The sequence below is a fragment of the Pezoporus flaviventris genome, unplaced genomic scaffold (genome assembly GCF_033815535.1).
Source record: "Pezoporus flaviventris isolate CSIRO_AGI_PZ_B2104156 unplaced genomic scaffold, CSIRO_AGI_Pfla_v1 ptg000029l, whole genome shotgun sequence".
NCBI classification, from domain to species: domain Eukaryota; kingdom Metazoa; phylum Chordata; class Aves; order Psittaciformes; family Psittacidae; genus Pezoporus; species Pezoporus flaviventris.
In genome coordinates, this window is record NW_026892577.1 from 13,619,691 (window position 1) to 13,638,930 (window position 19,240).

At 41.0% G+C, this 19,240-nt stretch overlaps 1 protein-coding gene and 1 long non-coding RNA gene across 16 annotated transcripts in view; one reads left to right on the forward strand and one right to left on the reverse strand.

The window, feature by feature from the left end:
- Nucleotides 1–19,240, reverse strand: part of LOC133272236 (uncharacterized) — a 346,583-nt gene that overhangs the window by 188,272 nt on the left and 139,071 nt on the right. The window lies entirely within an intron of this gene.
- EXOC6 (exocyst complex component 6) overlaps nucleotides 8,657–19,240 on the forward strand; it is a 92,845-nt gene continuing 82,261 nt past the window's right edge. For 4 of the 15 annotated variants that reach the window (XM_061459097.1, XM_061459098.1, XM_061459101.1 and 1 more), the window contains exon 1: nucleotides 8,659–8,833. In XM_061459097.1, the coding sequence (XP_061315081.1) occupies nucleotides 8,712–8,833 (122 nt within the window). In that variant the 5' untranslated portion in view covers nucleotides 8,659–8,711. Of the gene's footprint in view, nucleotides 8,834–10,666; nucleotides 10,911–19,240 lie in introns of those variants that run through there. The other 11 variants (XM_061459100.1, XM_061459102.1, XM_061459104.1 and 8 more) reach the window with 7 other exon arrangements.

Genomic DNA, 19,240 nt, shown 5'->3' on the forward strand with positions numbered 1-19,240 from the left:
TACCTGTAATTTGCAACTGGGCGGCAATTTCACAGGGAGTTCTTTCTAGCTTTCTGATTTTTTTAACTGATCAGACCCATCCCTTACTTTGCTAAACTGCATGTGTATTTATAGCCATGTAACACTAAACCACATCTGCCTTTGTTTTTGTGATTTATGTTTTTTTCTCTCAAACAGGAAAGCATTCATTATCAAATGTTGTGAGAACAATACAGTAACTGGAGGTTATTTTATATGAAAATATTGTTGATTGTTCCTCCCCTAGAAATCTCTCTTGGCAGCTCACTTCCTGCCAAATGAATCAGCAAAAGCTGCTCGTGAAAGTTGTTAATACATAATACAATCACCCAGCACCGCACTTGCCCCTTATCTATGAAGTTCTTTTGTGATCGATGATTCACATTGCCTTTTGATTATAGTCTCTGAGCACAGTTTCTTAATATAAATTAATGGCCTTGGAATTTCTAAATAAACATTCCCTTTTGTTTAGCATCATTTCCTATTTTCTTACAAAACCAGATTCTTATTGTAATTGTTCGGTTTTCACTGGAAAACGTGTTTGTGGACTGGAATGTTCTAAAAAAACCAAGTGGTTCCTTTCAGAGCTATTAGTGTTGATTTACAAGTTCTAACCTGCTATGTTAATTGAATGTCGCTAGGGAATATTACCAAAAAGCAGCTAGTAGAGTGTGAAACTGTGAGTAATGATTCCTGCATTCATTTACTGGAAAAAAAAATATTTTCTCTTTAAGTATAGTGCTATTTGGCTAATGGTTTGGGTGTGGTTTTTTTTTAATCTTTTACAGTAATAAACGCAGGTTATCTAAGTAGTCGATATTGTCAGGATACTTCCTCTAAATTTTCTTATTGCTATAACACTACTAAATAGTTAAGAACGGGCTCTTCGGCAAAACTAAAGATTTCCTCTGGTCAGGTCTGACTAGTAGGATAATTAAAATACCAACCATCATGCAGTGGTGAGCTAATGTTAATTATTCCCTCTCACAAGCTTCAGTGAAGCACAAGAGAAGAATGCAGCAGAAGCAGAAGCCTGACCTGCAGAGAACTGGTGCAAAAAGGTATTTGATAATATTCTTTTTTTTTTTTTTTTTTGTAGGACAGAGTTATTTCATTTGAGTGAATGAGGTGGAGTTCTAACTAAACTGAAATAAGAACCTGAGAGACTGAAGATGGTGATGGAGACATTTAGTTTAATTAATTGTTAGCTAAAGTGATCCAAGCTTATATCAAGGGATTTAGGTTTTGGGGTTTTTTTTTTAAGAATATGGGCCATGATAAAAATGATCAAACTTCTGAGTGGGTTGTTTGTGGTGACTTCATTTAAAGCATTTTGTTTTGCAGTGAGGACAGGCACAGAGCAGGCACAGTATCTGTCAGTCACTGGTCCACCAGACACTTTGCCCTGGTGTTCACCTATATGGACTCTCTTAATGTGGGGAGGAAGAAAGCCTTCCTGTCCCAGAAAAGTAATGTCCTCCAGAGGGATGTCTGTAATGCTGCTCTTCACTGCCTACAAGGAAGCAAAGCCCTCTGGCTCTTAGGGCACTCCTTGACTCAGGGTTTTAATTGACAATTGTTCCTTAACAGCACTAGTAAGCAGAGAGAAGGGTGGGGTTTTTTTATGTTCTGGAGAAGAGTAAAGAAGCTACTTTGTAAGCTCTTATCCAATATTATCAAGCAGTGTCTCCTTCAAATCTGAAAACCTAATGCTGTGTTGAAATATAGTGAGTGTATTTATTTAGTCTGAACTATTAATTCCTTCTTGCGTGTGCCCACAGCTGAGGCTGAGCACTATTTCATGGTCTGTATGTTGCAATGAAAATGAAATAGTACTCAATGGCACCAACTATTATATAAACATGTATGATGAGAGCGATTCTTCTCTCTCTGCTGCTGCTGTCAGACAGAAGTGCCTCTGTTCAGCCAGTAGTCTCGATGGCTTTATTGACTTTTACAAAGATAACATCAGCACCAGCTGAGGGTCTCTCCTGATATTTTTAGGCACTTGTAAGATGTCATTGAAATGTCAAAAGCAGTTAGTTACACGCTGCCCTCCTGATGGGAGAGATGCATGATGTTTTGAAAACTTTATTATAAAAATAATGTGTAGAATGTTATTTCATCAGTTTTTGGAGAAGATTGCTGTATACACTGTACAATCCTTAAATCCCATGTAATTAAACCAAAAAAGCAATGCATTTCAGATTTTGACTACAATTCAGGAAGCATAATTCACTTGAACACTTTGCAAAAACAATGTCATCTCCCTGCTGGTGCTGTGGAGTGACTGGGAAAGTCAGCAACCTTAGAACAATGTATTTTATCAGATGCTCACTAAAGAGATGTTTTAGTAGTAAGGCACTGTAGAGAGATTGCAGCAATTTAGTTCTGGAAAATTCAGATTTTTAGTCATGGCAGTGATTTGAGCACTAAACCAATTCCTAATATATTTCCCTTGGCTTACGGTGCATATGTGTGTATATAACACCTGACAGTAAATATTATTTTTAAATGCAAATAATAATTTTATATGCAATAACCTAAAATACAGTTTGTCCTGCAAACCCTTGTCATAATGAATTACATTTGGGACAATTAAAAAACATATTCATTTTCAGTAAATAGCTGTGAACTGTACACAGAACCCTTCCACCTCATCTGGGAAAGGTTATCTTATAGTTTCTAAAGGTTAGTATCAAATTTATTAATGTGTCCAAGGTGTATTTAACTGAAAAAAACTGTAGATTGTAAAGTTCAAAGCATTAGATGTAGGTAACCACTATATCTTTTATTATTATTGTTATTTTTTAGTTCCTATTGTTATTTTTTAGTTCCTATTTCAAACACAATTATATGGGTTTATCTCAAAAACCGAGATAAATAACTTTTTCTAATAAAGTCTAATAATAGACTTTTGGATTTGGAGAAGGCTGAGGTTCTTAATGACTTCCTTGCCTCAGTCTTCACTGGTAAATGCTCTGACCACACCACCTAAGTCTTGGAAGGCAGATGCAGGGACTGTGAGAATGAAGACCTTGGGCCCACTGTAGGAGAGGATCTGGTTCGAGACCATCTTAAGAACCTGAACGTACACAAGCCCATGGGACCTGATAAAATCCATCCGTGGGTCCTGAAGGAGCTGGCAAAAGAAGTTGCTAAGCCACTGGCCATCATATTTGAGAAATCATAGCAGTCAGGTAAAGTTCCTGACGACTGGAGAAAGAGAAATATAACCCCCATTTTCAAGAAGGGGAAAATGGATGACCCAGGGAATTACAGACCAGTCAGTCTCACCTCTGTGCCTGGCAAAATCTTGGAGCAGATTCTCCTGGAAGGCATGCTAAGGCACATGAAAAACAAGAAGATGCTTGGTGACAGCCAGCATGGCTTCACTAAGGGGAAATCCTGCCTGACCAATTTGGTGGCCTTCTATGATGGGGCTGTGGAACTGATGGACAGGGGTAGAGCAGTTGATGTCATCTACCTGGACTTGTGCAAAGTGTTTGACGCTGTCCTGCATAACATCCTTGTCTCTGAATTGGAGAGACATCAATTTGATGGATGGACCACTCAGTGGATAAAGAACTGGCTGGATGGCCGCACACAAAGAGTTGTGGTCAATGGCTCAATGTCCAGCTGGAGACCAGTAACGAGTGGTGTCCCTCAGGGACTGGTGTTGGGACCAGTCTTGTTCAAGATCTTTGTCAGTAACATGGACAGTGGGATTGAGTGCGCCCTCAGCAAGTTTGCTGAGATGACACCAAGCTGTGTGGTTCGGTTCATATGCTGGAGGGAAGGGATGCCATCCAGAGGGACCTGGACACGCTTGTGAGGTGGGCTGATGCCAACCTTATGATGTTTAACCATGCCAAGTGCAAGGTCCTACACCTGGGTCGGAGCAATCCTAGGCACAGCTACAGGTTGGGCAGAGAAGAGATTCAGAGCAGCCCTGCGGAGAAGGACTTGGGAGTGCTGGGTGATGAGAAAATGAACATGGGCTGGCTTCAGCGTGTGCTTGCAGTCCAGAAAGCCAACCATATCCTGGGCTGCATCAAAAGGAGCGTGACCAGCAGGATGATTGGGGACTGGAGCACCTCCCTTATGAAGACAGGCTGAGAAAGTTGGGGCTGTTCAGCCTGGAGAAGAGAAGGCTGCGTGGAGACCTCATAGCAGCCTTCCAGTATCTGAAGGGGGCCTATAGGGATGCTGGAGAGGGACTCTTCGTTAGGGACTGTAGTGATAGGACAAGGGGTAACGGGTTAAACCTTAAACAGGGGAAGTTTAGATTGGATATAATGAAGAAATTCTTTCCTGTTATGGTGGTGAGGCACTGGAATGGGTTGCTCAGGGAAACTGTGGATGCTTCATCTGTGGCGGTGTTCAAGACCAGGCTGGACAGAGCCTTGGGTGAGATGGTTTAGTGTGAGGTGTGCCTGTCCATGGCAGGGGGGTTGGAACTGGATGATGTTAAGGTCCTTTCCAACCCTAACTATTCTATGATTCTATAATGCTTTTTATGTATATAATAAATGAAGAGGCCTAAAAAGGTATCAGAAGTCCCTTTTTATAAATCAAAGATAGCTGTCTTTGGTGTGTTGCTGCCAGATCAAGCTGATACTCTCTAAGTACTCCATTTAGTTCAGCCTGTGTTGTACATAGGTTATTACTGCATAGGTTACACTGAGTTATCTGTTCCTGCATAACTACTCTTGCTATATGGGTAGCATAGCCTTGAGCATTGTATTAGTCTGAGCTTCCCATCCCAAACTTTCAATGTTATATTTGAGGAAAAATCATTTTGTTCTGATTATATGAGCCGGGCTGAGCTAGATGGACCTGTACTGTTGATGGTGAGGTACAGGTGAGTGCATGCTGATGATTAGTGATATTGGGGGGGGTGGGGTGGGGGTGATGTGTGTAGAGAAAGGAGTGAGAAACAAGTTAGTTTCCTTCTTCCTCCTGGTAAGTCCCTGATGGCAGCATGCATCACGAAGCTCAGGTGGCTATTCAGGTTACAGATGAAATAAGATTTCTCAAAGCACATCTGAACCAAAGCAGAAGACAGCGGGGGTAATTTCAGCAGCTCCCTATCTGCCTGTGCCTCCCAGGAACCATTTGACAGGGTTGTTGCCACCATGCTTCATCTGAGAGGCAGGCAGAAATGGGTCTGGCCACCAGAAAAGAAGCAGGCAGAAGAGGAATAAGAGCAGCTGGCACAGGTTATGTGGAGAATGAGCTGGTTTGCAAGGATCCAGTTTGGGGATGAGCCCAGGAAAGGAGGCAGCACCAGAGCAGGGAATGCCAGAGAAATGACTAATGCCATTGTTGTCTTTGTGGAGGGATGTAAAGAGGAGATATCTGGGCAATGGCCAGTGAAGTAATTTGTTATGGATGGCATTGCATGTGAAAATTATCTGTAGTAATTCCACTTGAGGGAGGACGTTTTCCCCCTTCCTTCTTTTCCATGAATCATTCAAAATGGATTCCAGTCCAACTGGGAAATAAAATTAAACAAACCTCTGATGATTTGATGCTGTTAATCTTGCATTGGTAATTTAAAAGAAAAAGTAATCTACGCTGGAAATACATACTCAGTAGGGACGAGTCTATACTACAGCACATGTTACTCTCTTTGTAATTGTCATGTGGGTAGAATGTGTCTTTAAAGCATTAACACTGGCAGGCTAGATTTAAACCAGCAGTTCTTGGCCTTCTGATATCCTGTTGACATGGGTGAAGAGTAGGAATTAGGGACAGAAAGGAAGAAAAGACATGGCAAAAGTGGTTTTGCTCTAGATAAACCTCTGCATCATGCTTCACAATCTTGTTGATATTTGCTTCGATTTCCCCTCTTGTCTATACAGAGTTGTGAATAGATTTTACACTTTCAGTAAAAAGTAGGTGCTTTGGCATATTTTTACAAAGGAAAATCTCAGGATGATTGGAAAGATGACAGCAGCTCTCTTTACAGCTCCTAGGCGTGGAGGTTTCTGCCTGTCCAGTCGATGGAATACCTCCTTCACAGAAACAGCAAGAATTTAATAAGCACAGAATGTTTCTTCCCTTTTTCTGTCAGGGACTTCTAGCAGATGAATAGTTTCTCAGGCTTCTTGACCTGAGAAACTAAATTCCATCTAGTACAAGTATGATGCCTCAGAAATTGATGATTCCTACTTTCCTTTTCAGCGTGGGGAATACCATAAATTAAAAAAAAAAAAATAAAATTAAACTTAACACTGTCTTTTCTGGTAGTCTACTTGCCAGAAACTGCAGAATGCATCGTCTTGTGTCATGTCACAATACTGAATTTGTCCTTTTGCCTTTTTGCAAAAAGGTTTTATTTCCTTGAACAAGGCTACTCCCTGAAGCCTTTTGGGAGAGGCCCTGAACTCAGTGGGAAAAGCTCAAGTATGACTGAAAGATTTAGACCTCTGGCATGTCCAATCTGCACCGGGATGGAAGAGGTGGGGTGGAGAAGACACAAATGGAGAGCAGGAGTTCAAATTGGACAGACAGCATGAGGGAGAAGCAGGATCATCTGCAGCAGAAAGGGCTTTTGGCAGGTGCTAACAGACTCCTGCTCACAGATCTGGGGTTCAGCTACAGATCCACCTCTATACGTTAGATCCTTCTCCACATGTCATGGTTTTACAGCAGGTTCAGTGTACTGTACATAACTCTAGAGAGCCAAGGAGTCAGGCCTGGTGTAATTTGGTCTAACCCTGAACATAGAACCAAGGTACCTCAACACCCACTTCCACAAATGAACAGACTGTAACACCTGCCTGTTTCTTGGCCATTTACTTTTGTGTTTGTTTGCTTCTTTTTACATTGTATTGCTTTGCTATTAAACATATTTATTTCCAGGTAGCTATGATATCTACAACAACATTTACACTACACATTAAGAGTACTGTTTATTTTGGTTCTTTTCTTCCTAAAGAAAGCTTCTGTGTGAGTTTCTGGGAAAGAAGGAAGAGGAAATTGTAACCAAAGTTTCTGTAAGTATCAAACTCATTTAGAATCACATAAAAAAATTCACAAACGCACTCTGTATAAAGCATCATGCTCCTATTGCTGAATCCTACTTTTCTTGCAAGCCACAGTGTTTGACAACTGGGTGTAGATGTCCAAGGTGTCTCCCATTTACCTGGCCTGCCTCTGCTCTGCCACAATGTCAGCAGATATACTTTCAGCTATCATATGAAAAAGCTTAAGTTACAGTTTATTCAGTGTAATAATTTTTTCAGTTTACTTGTATAGCGTCACCTCATAATTTATAAAATAGTACTGAATTAGGTGTCTGTAAAATTAGGATGAGTAGCTAAGATATCCTTTCGTCTGCATTTGTGTGACATCCAGTGGCTGGATGGGTCAATCACAGGCTCCCATTTCTTGTGAAAGGTGGAAAAAGGGCTCCCAATTCTGTCTAGAACAAGAAGGCTGGAAATGTGTTGAATATTAATGCTAGCAGAACAACTGCTAAATTTGATTTAGAAATAAACAGATGATTAAAGCAGCTTGTTCAAGGGAACATGTTACAAATTTGTACATACGTGTAACTCACCGTAGTCTTTAAGGCTCTTTCCCACCATGACTGATGTGAACTCATCTCCTCAGTGTTCCTGCTGGGTATGGAGAAGTGAAAAAACAATATATCACCCTGGTCAGAAATGACTAATTTCTCTTTTCCTGCATTTAACTGTTGACCACACCATGAGTGTCAAGAATCATCAATTTTGACAGAAGCAGTACTGAGATAGAAGCCAATTATTGATTAAAACCTTTGAAATATGCAAAATAACCAAATACAGTAAGTTTGACTATGACACATAATATTTAATTAGGCTTCTAAAAAGTTGTTTAAATCAAAAGATCTAGAACTCCAGTCTCTTCTTTCAAATGACTGCCTGAAATTAACTGGTGGCAGTTGTATGACTTATTTTCTTTGCCAACATGGTAATGACAATGACTCGATAGCCACACCACTCTTAGCATTTGTAGTTTACCCATTTTCTTTTTCTTCCAGATAGGTAATGAAGTAGTAACAGTTTTGCTTATTGCAAACTCACATAACCCCCACAGTTATCCCAGAACATTTTTTTGCACTTTGTTATTTTCAGCACCATCTACTAATTTTGAAAGGAAAAAGATGAGAACATAAAAGTTTCTCTCCTTTTCCAGTCTGCTTTAGAAGGTCCATAAACCTGCTTCATACACCAAGTTCATTTCTTGTGTGTGCAGGCTTTTTATACAGCAAAGGGAAAAATACAATATTTAAAACATTATTTTTAATCTCATAAAACTTAACAGAGAAATTGAGCATTGATGTCTAATGGTTGAAGTGACTTTAATGTGCTTTTAAGCTGACTGAAATTCAGGCTTAATATGTATTACTGATATTTCAAGGAGGTAAAAATATTACTTTGGCAGTAAATTTCCTGTTAACATAAATAAATTAGATGCATAGACAAAAAAGACTGTGCAGGCTGGGTACTGCATACGAGGCAAATGTTACCAGCAGTAAAAGGAAAACAGCAGCTGTGCACCATTCTTAGACACAAAGTCCTCAGGAGTCATGAGGTTAGATCAGGACCTGTTTTCTCATGCCTGGTTACAGAGTCATTTAGTGAATGATAATAATCACAATACAGTCCTCTCCTAAAGTTAGACTAGTTTTATGCTAAGCTATGGCAACAAAAAGCAGGTCAAATCTGTCAGAACTTTACCTAGAAGAAAACAAAGATCAGATATATGATAATGCCCTTGCTGAGATCCAGTCCTTTGAGCTGCCTCTTGGAACCACCCTCAGGTATGCATCTTTTAGATAATATTACAATGTTTGTGATGGATTTGTTCCATTCTATAGATGTTCTTTCAGTCAGTCCATTATATTAGAAACTTTGTTTTCCTGACCCTGAAATCTACAGGAAAGTTGAATTTAATTTCAGTATGCTTGACCCTAAATGGAAAAATACAAACCAAGGTCACCTACTGAGCTCTTTCTTTTCATTAGGACAAAGCTATCCGTTACTGAAGGCTGGCTGCAGCTTCTCTGTGAAGAAAGAAATTACTCTTAAACATGAAAACACAGGGAAATGTGCTTTTTTGTGTAGCAGTGTTCTTAGTTTGATGGTTTTATTATTTTAATTTTAATTAATATATTTATATTTAATATTATTTTTTTTAAATCACTAAAGATACAACAACTTAAGGTTTCATTGTTGATATTCCTAAATATCTGAATATTTAATATTTTTTTTCATTTGCAGTTTATGGAAGCTGTTTAATTGTGAAAGTGCAAATTAAAAAACGTTTCCTCCGTATACTCATCCCTACAAAAAAGTAAAAGATTATGATGTTGTATGTCCAAGCATATTGTCAGTGTCTGTAGAAGGGTTCTAAAAATAGCCTGCCTGGCACTGTAGGCATCAGGTTGCAGTGACTATCAGGCTAAAGAAAGAAAATTTAATTTACTCTGAAAAATAAATGTGTCAATCTATTACTTCAGTATTTGGTGAGGAGGAGAAAAAGGGAATGTGGGAAGATTGTTACTGCAGCTGAATGATTTCTTTAATGAAATACTATTGCACTGGTAGCCTGCAGGATTTTTCTTTCTGCAGCATGCACTTTGGAAAAGTCCTTGTTGATTTAATACAAGTCATCAATAAATTCATCTGAATCAACACTGAATATGATAAAGCCACAAGCACAGACAAGATGTGCACAGTCTTTGGTGCCATTTATTAACCAACGTCCAGGTGTAGCTGCACCAGGGCAGGAGAGAAGACAAGTTTGATTACAATAATTAGAAGGGTGCCAAACACAGTTGTAACTGGCCGGTATCTAGACTTTAATGCATTCACAGTTGTAAACTGCTGAGAGTTCCTCACTGGAAAAGTAGCCACATACCACCCTGAAGTTTTGCACTTCAGGCCTATTTCTTTTTGTTGGCTTCCCACTTGTACGCAGATAACTTTGCCCAGAAAGCAGGTGTATCCTGTCTCCTGAGCATGCAAAACCCAAGGACTAGCTCATCTTTGGCCACAAACCACAGAGTGTATAATTTAGATAGAAAATGGGCTACTCCTCCTTCATTGAAAAACAAAGCTTTGCTGTGCATACACTCGAGGGCACTAGGGAAAAATATGCCAGTTTCTAATGAAATACAGAAAGCTGATGAACAAAAAGGTGCACTTTTTGGCTGGTCTAGTTTTACTCTGACCTCAAATTTCTATCGCTTTCGCGGCAGGGGCCGGTGGCTAGAGGGGCCGCGGTGGAAGAGAGCAGGAGCAGCTAAAAGAAAAACAAAACAAAGTGAAAAACAAACAACCCACCCCAAGAAACAAACCAGAACTAGCCCAAAATAAAAGGCCGGTTTTGGCCCTAAAAGCCTTCAAGGCATCTCTGCAGCGCGGTGCGGAAAGGACATATGGTCCTTCCACAGCACATTAGGGAGCGGAGTCGGATTTTGGGTCTCTCTCTTCTGTCACAGGGCTCTCAGTGGCTCACCGCGGGTGGCTCCAGGCAGGGGTAGCTGCCCGCGGCCTCCACAAGACAGTAAGGCCCAGAGATGCCCAGGGGACAGAGGAGCTCTGCCGGGCTCCCGAATCAGCTCTCACCCTGACAAGGCTCGGTACGACCTGCTCCTCCTTGCCCGCTCCTTCCCCTCCCTCCTCACCCCCGCCCGAGCCGCCTCCTCGGCTGCTCCCGCTGCCCCCCGCCAGGCTCCGCGGTCGCCTCCGCCCTCGGTCCCTCCCCGCCGCTTCCAGCAGCGGCGCGGCCGCCGGGTCCCTCCCATCCAAGATGGCGGAGAGTCTCCCAGAGCATGATCGGATCCTGCAGGAGATCGAGAGCACTGACACAGCCTGCGTGGGACCCACCCTGAGGTGAGGGGCGGCGGGAGCCGTGGCTTTGACGGCGGGCGAGGGTTCTCCGACCCGTCCTGCCTGACCGACCGCCCGGGGAGCCCCGACCCGGCCCGGCCCGGCCGCGCTCTCTGACAGCTCGTCCCCAGAGACAGCACGGGGCCGCCCGCAGCGCCTCCGGCGGGAGCTACCCCGGAGGGGGCACGCAGCCCACGGGAGTGCTCCGCGGAAGCTCGACCGTCGTCTCCCGTCTCGGGTCCTTGGGTGGTGGAGGGAGAAGGGGCCACCGCGGTGCGGTACGGCCTCCTGTCACCCGCGGGCCGGCGGCGCTGACACGGAAAGACGGCCGAGAAGAGGCTGCAGCCGTGCTCTAGCCCGGGGTCGGTCTCGCTCTGTCATTGTCTGCCAGGGAAGCGGGGCGCTGCCTGGCTTCCGGCGGGGTGGGCGCGGCGGTGCAGGAGTGGGACTTCGGAACGGAGCACTAGGGCTGGGCCCCGCTGTAACCCGGTGCCGGCCTTTCCGTCGCCCGGGCAGGGAGGGCTCCTGCCCCGCACTTGTACACGGGGCGTCTCCCTCAGGTGTTCCGGTACCCCCAGGTCTAGGCTGAGGACGGGACCGAAACCGTATTGTGGGAGGGTGTTTGCATCAGTAACTGCAGGGCTGCTCTACGTATAGCCTTTCTAATGCAGTCTGAAATCTCCTGCCCTGGCCAGATTCCTTCTGGGAATGTGACAGTGTTCAGAGCATTTCTAAAATGCCATTACTTCAATGCTTCTATTCCCCCCCCCCCCCCCCAATTCTACATACTGCTTAGTTTTTCTTGTTGGAGAAAAATGTGTCAATGTCCTTCAGTTTAAGCTGTGGAGAGAAGGGCAGGGCATGGAGGGAGTGGATTGGGGTGTGGAGGAGGTGCAGAGGGAAAGGGGATCATCATTCTGGAATCCTGGAGCTGTGCTGATGCTTCCCTGATTAGACACGTCTGAAAGAAGTAAAAAAGCATGGATGTTAGCCAGACTGGAAGAGAGAACTGTGAATTCGCATGTTATCTCTTTGGGAAGACATGGAGAGCCTGTGCTCAGGGAACTGGAAAAGGCGGTTTGTGTGGCAGCATGCTGCAAGGCACTGCTGGCATTCCCTGGTTGCACTGTCTGGTACCCACTGGAGAGCATGAACAGGGCTGGGAAAGGATGAACATAGGGTACATGGGTGGAGAACCTGCTGTTGAGAACTGTCAGAAATGCTTGTTGCTCATGAAATGGTGCATTTTGCACTACGTAGAGAATGATTTTGTGCTGTGTCTGCAGTGGGCCCCCAGCACCAAGGCTGTGTAGAAGGTAGCAGTCTGGGCATTGTGCAAAGCTGGGGCTAAGCAGTCCTCAAGGAACCAAAATGGAGGCGTATGATAGGGTGGCCAGGCCCAGGCATCACACAGGGGCTGCATGTGGGGTCTTGGAGGTCAGCTCAGAGCAAACTGTGCTTTCATCTTCCCTTACAGTCCCTTAAACACAGCCAGTATGGGAATACAGTGTGGAGGTGCCAAAGCTGAGCATCACAAGGAGTGAGAGAGAAACCTGTGAGAGTTTGTGAGCTTTGGTTGAGAGAAAGTAGCTGACATGCTTTCAGACTTGAGCTGTCCCTGGAGACAGTTTAGCCATGTCTCAGCTAACAAGCCTAGGCAGGTTGGAGCTGAAGCCTGCAAAAAAGACACCAAAACAAACAAACAAAACATTAGCAAGAAAATATTAAATATAATTGAAGTTTTGCTACCATCTCCAGTGTAGAGCTTATACCAGAGGAACTTATGTAAAGGACATGCAGAGAATCAGTCTGCACAGTAGAAGGTGGTGGTTTTGAGAACCAGAGGAAAGGGACAATATGAATCGCTTATTCATATTAAGAATTTGAAATATGTCTAAATTTTTATAAATATGAACATTTCATTTCTTAATTTCTTGCATATTCCCGTCTTTTTCTATTTGTATCTCATCTGTCTTGCCTATCTTGTTATCTTGCTGACTTTTTAGAAGAGGAGTTTTGCATCACTAACTTTCAGAATCATTAGAAAAGAAGTGCAATGTTAGCCTGATTTAACCTCTAATGTTCATATACAAATAAAAAGCCCTGGCTAAATAATGGTTACATCTGCTGAGTCTTTGAAAGAAGTCCAGCCAGCCTTACAGAAATATGCTGCTAGCCTTACAGAAATACGCTGCTACTAAGAACAGCAATGTTTAAAATCAAAACTGTAGCTGTCTGTTCAGCTATGCCTGTTAAAATTTGTGAATTGCTGTGTGAAACTGAAGAGTGTAAAATCCCACATCTAATAATGATATCTATTTCAATGAACAAAAGTGTGAACATAAAATGGAACATTATTTTCTGCACAAGATCTAGGTTTCACTTGCTAAACAACATAAATCAAGGAAATGAGTTGTGCAATTCCATGTGCAGTTGCATAAGGCTGCAACGTAAAGTGATCCATCTTTGTCCAGTTGTGGAAGCCATTGATGCCAGTTGTCTCATGTAATGACTGAAATTCCATTAATTTCACTATGTGAAATTGAATGTTTTTGTAACCTATGGTCTGTAATGCTTGGAGAATGTTTATAGCATCATGACATGAGGTGAACTACCAATATTCCTTCTCAGGACAAAAGGGCATGAGGTGAGTGGTTTGGATAAGTAGTGTGAGGTAAGACTAAATGCTGAAGATCATAGGATATGCAAGATCTAACTTATCCTTAATTGTTCATATCAAGATCTGAATATCTTCCTAATGGATCCATTCTTCACATAGGAAGTGTAATTTTTTTTTGTGGGCTGTATGCAGATTCCATGGAAACATGTTTCTGCTCTTGGTTTTCTTCAGTGTATTGTTTGCTAGTTTAGTATAGCTATGTCTGCTAGGGTATTGTTTCCTACCCTGCTAGAAGAGTGGCAGCACTTGTGCATATGATATAAAAAAATGGTAGCATACATTAATATGTAATGTTTTGTGTAAAATTTATAGATAAGGAACAACATACAGACTGATCCTGCAGGTGATACTCTAGTGTGGAGATCCACCCATGTATAGGAATATGAAACACAGGTCCTTTATAGGAGGAATCAAGGTACAGCTAGTACAGTTGGGATTATTCACTATTTAGGAGAGCAATTTAGCTCCTAAAGATTGCTCTGCATCTTCAGAAATATGAAATGAAGAGACTGAGTTTGATTGATTAAATTCATTTATATTGTGTGTGATTAAATTAATTTTCTTTTTGAATTTTAAGTAGATGAGTTTATTGATTTAAAAATGATGGTATTTAACTTGCATCTCTAAATTTTGTGGCAAACACTATGTCATTATAAATGAGCCTTAAATTAACTGTATAACGTGCCTTTCATTAAATAGGCAGACTGTGTACAGCAGGCCAGGATTAATTTTTTTTTTCAGCAGACTCCATGAAACTTTTATCAACATCTTTCTAGCTTTAATGGCCAACTAAATGAGATTAATGACAGCACCTGTTAAAGGTTTGTCACTCTCACCTTCTTATATAATGTGTTAATATCTTATAATTCATGTCATATACATACTGTTGGGGTTTGCAAAAGCAGGGAGAGTTGTCAATGCATTTCTAATATTTATAAAGGAAAAGGACAAAAAGAAAGGCAATTCCCATATCACTCTCCAGAAAAAGAAACCAAACCCAACAACTTTCAGACTCTCACTGAACTCTGTATAAATACATATAAACAACATTTTTAGAGTCAATTTTTAAGAATGTCTTCACACTTCTTGAATACTCTGTTGGACATGCCAGGGTAATTAATAAGATAAATTCTATTCAGTAGAAAATAATTGACTTTATATGCTGGTTAGTTAGCTTTATTTGGTCAAAATACGTTGAAGTGGAGCTAAACAGAGTAGAAGATGTTTTTCTGCCAGTGTCCTGATATACTATACTTACAAGTCTCTTCAAAGTTGTGATAATGTGTGATATTTCAATGTTCTTAAAAAAACCCCAAAATATTTAACTCTTAAACTGTAGCTTGGTAATATATTGCATAAGTGTATGGTAGACTTTTTCTGAACACTTCTCATGAGTTTCACATCACTGAGTCTCCAGTGTTCTGTCATCCCCACACACAGCCTGTCAGAGGAGTACCTCCATGCCCACCCTCAGTTGACTAAACAACTAATACAAAAGTAAAATCAAATTTATAAATTATGGGGGAACTAATGATGACAATTTTGTAGCTAAGGTGCAGTTGATAAGAACATGCCTTGTCTGTTGATCTATCTGTAAGTGGAATGTGCTCCATGGCTTTGTCCCACAATTGCAGCTCAGAAGATGCTCCTTGAAAGTCAGTGTAAAAATGCTTTTAAGCAACTTCTCTGTTCCTCTACTCCTGAAATCTGTCATCACCAGGCTATTGCTTGGTATCTTCTAGGTTGCTGTAAGTTGTACTGGCCGTGAAATTTCTCTGCAGAGTTATTAGAGGGCCTCCTATGAAGACATTTAATTGGCATGTTGTCTTTGGCTACAGGAATCACACTGACAAGTGCCATTAGTTTGATGTGTTTCTGTCTGATGCCACAATATGCTGTGCTGACCTTCCACTGACCTAGCACTGTATTGCACTGGTAGATGCAGCACTGAGCCACCCACCTGCAAAGCAAAAATCACTTCTGCATGGTGCTGCTTTTTTTTCATTTAGGTTGAACAGAGTTTGGAGGTAGGATGTAGATTTGTTGTGAGTCTCAAATGTATAGGTAAAGTGTTAAGAAACGACTGATAACTCTTCATCCTGAACTTTTCTCCTTGTGTTGCAGAAAAGCTGAAGGTAAAGAGCACACTTCAGTTAGGCATCATTAGAGAAATAAACTGAGGAAGCAAAGGTAGAAATAGTGATCCAAAAAAGACTCTTTTGTCCTTTCCTGATCAAGGTTTCTAGGAAAATTCAGAGGGGGAAATATGGAATAAGAGTCTACCTGTGTTGCTTTTACTGAGCTGTGGCATACTTTGCATCTTCAGGTGCTTTGCCCAGGCTGGGGCTGTAATTGATATTTTGGAAATATTAATGTATCCACTGAGGGGGCCTGTCCAAACCCAAGTGAACAAAGAGCCCCAGATACCCTGTAGAGTATGACAGGGTGCCCTGAAGCCTCAATGTGACTTGTTTTATCAAAAGAATACACTATTATTACTAGCAGGCCTGATTTAGTCATATTATTCTCTATCTTTAGTGGGAAAATTGGTAAGGAGTAGCATATGCAGTGTGAATGACTTCTGTGTACATGGGAAGATAGTACAGCCCTGACAGTTGCAGGCTGGGAAATATTTTTTTCTGAGCACTTGCTTATGGGCTGTTGGGATTTGTGATGTGGTTATCCAGTGACAAAATGTGGTTGCCCTCATTTTTGTTCTGTGGTCTTACTTGTCAGGTATGATTGTCTAAAGGCTCTTTTCTGTGTTTTCATTATTTTGGTTTTGGAATATGAGCCAGCAATTCCCATTTTTGTCTATAGCTTAGCCTTGTTTTAAATATAGAGTAAATATAAGAGGACTCTGAGATCATAAATCAATGCTTTGAACCAAAATTGAAATGCTTGATTATGTATTTCAATTTGTAATAGCTTGATAATTTTTAAAATATCATGAGATGTTTTTATGGTTTGAAAAATCAGTAGTCTGTATCTTCATTAATGGTCTGTCTTCTAGCTCTGCTCAGTTTTCAAAATTATGTGTTTCATTCCTGGTTCCTTTTTAAATTGAAGTTACAAAGTAGCCTAAATAACTAGAATTCCGTATGTGTTAGCTGCAGTCTTGTTTGGGTCAGGTCACAGAGTATGCTTAGGTGTATGTTTATGTATCAGTTAATTATAATAGCTTATAATTATTTTGCAACTGAGTTGCCATAGAATAAGGGGAATGGCCTGCTCGCTGAGAACAGTGTATCCTGAAAAACTGGGGTTTGGCTTGCAGCGTTGGTTTCAAGTGTTGTTACTTGGTGCAGGATTTGATATTCTGAGTGCTTAAGGTGGAAGGCAGCCGTCAGATGAAGCGCCTATGAGAGCGGGTCTATCCTCAAGTGTATTTCTATGAAGGAGCAATACTTTTTTTTCATTGCTAGGCCATTACATACGGTCAGAACAGCATAAGAAGAGTGTGTGCTGTAGATTGATTAATTGAACACCGCAAGAAGAGTGTGTGCTGTACATTGATTAATCTGGCATTTTATATACTCAGCAGCAGAACTGCAGTTCTGATTTTTCTGTAGGCTAACCTGGTATTTCAGGCAGATTTGCCATTGGTTGCAAAAAATATTTTAGAAGAAGTTAAGGATTCACTTTCATTGCTGCAAGTTTCAACATCATACTTCTCTACGTTTTTACAAAGCCTGAAACTGCTTGTGGGTAGTCATATCTGCACTGCGTTTCTCTATTGTAGAAAAAATCCTTAGCTTTAATGCTGATTAAGTTTGTCATGAAATATGTCTGCAAATCAGGTTATCTTGATCTTTCTAAGTGTTCATTCATCAGCTTCTGACTCAGTTCTTGTGATGTTTTCCAAATGGGCAACTGCCAAATGAAGCTTTAACCTAACTGGTAACTTACACAAATAATACTTCTGAAATAGCTCTCTCCAATTTCACAAGTATTACCAAACAGTTTGAACTTGCTCCCATGTTTAGGAAGCATGTTTCAAAATACATTAAAGCTTTTAAAATAGGGATCATCTGCCAAGAGATCCAGAATAGTGGACTTTATAGGAGGTCCATTCAGTTTGTATTATTTATCATATGAACGGCTTGTTCACTGTTACATCCATTAAATTTAGGAAAACAAATTTTTATTCATGTCATTTCTTCATTGACTTATTCCTCAAGCTGATTTTAAATAGTGTCTGTTGACCCAGATTTTGGACGTGCCATATGCATAGGAAATGCATAATTTTACATCCTTCACAAATGCCAGTCTTGTGGGTACTTACTTTCTTGCAGGCTTTTTTTGGAGGAAGCCAACAGCATACACTGTGCTCTAGCTTTGTGTGCTGAACCATTGTTGTGAGACTTTGCAATTTCCTCAATACAGCTCTCTACCTGAGAAGCCTTAGCATAATTCAGTATAAGGCTGGTTTTGACATGTAAGTGCTAAAGTGTTGCACGTGAAAGGTTGAAATTGCAGGAACTCCAGCTCAGCAAGTTTTGTCATCTTGCATTTTATGTATTATGCTACTAAAATGGGCTCATAAAAATCTATGAGGATTGATATTTCTTAAATAGTGCTTCTAAGATAATGCCAGGAATGGGTTCGCAAATAGGAAACTATTTCTAAGTATATGGGTTGTAGTAAACGATTAAGTACTGGCTTGCTCAAAACCGTCAACCTAGCTTTACATCAGCATCAAGCAATCCCATTAGATTTTATCTTACTGAAGGACTTGCAATGGCTAGTTATAAAATCTAGCTGTTGCCAGTCTTTCTGGTGATGGTTGAAGTGCACAGACCTAATCCCTGCCACCACAGATCTGGGTATAACAATGCCATCATGTTCATTTTGATGTTGAGCTTTGAGTATGCTCAGCAACGCACCTCTCCCTCATTTTGTACATGTTTACTGAGCAATTATTTGTATGCCTGGCAAACTGTCCTGTGCAGGAAGGAGTTAACAGTCTCTCCTGGAGCCTGCCTGAAGCCCTTCCTGTACCTCAACCTTTGCCAGTAATACCAAACCAGTAGCAGACTTAATCACTGATGGAAGGTATTAAGAAGGAAATATGCAGGTTTTAGAGTGCATCAGCCTTTATGGCAAGACTTGGGGCTTGACAACAAGGGCCTAAAAGATGCCTTTGAACACTTTTGCACTAGGGACCAACGGAAAGTGCTGGGATTTTTTTATAGCATGAGAAAGGTGTTCAGCTCTAATATTGTGAATGGGATTTTCACTGTGTCTCAGAGAAAGTAATTTGCTTGCAAAACTGCAGTGAGTGTAACTGCAGTTCTCCCACGAATCAGAGTAATACAAAATTAATAATGCTTATACTGTAGCATGTACCTAGGGAGATAGTTTTGAGACATTTCAGCTTTAAAAAGAAGTGTTTAAAGTTTCAAGTATCATCTATGTCAATTTTAATATACTACTCTCATTTCTATTACAGGCATTCAGATATTTCTGTTGCTAGCAGCTCTCACTGGGACTTTTCGCAGTTTTCACACTTCCTTATGTGTAGAGTGACCTTCAGCAAGGCAACTTTTTCTTCCGAGTTTTGTTTTTAGTTAATTTCAACAAAAAAGTAACATAGTTGATATTGTTTCATACTATATATTTATTCTGTTTTGTTTCATAAACTTAGGAAACT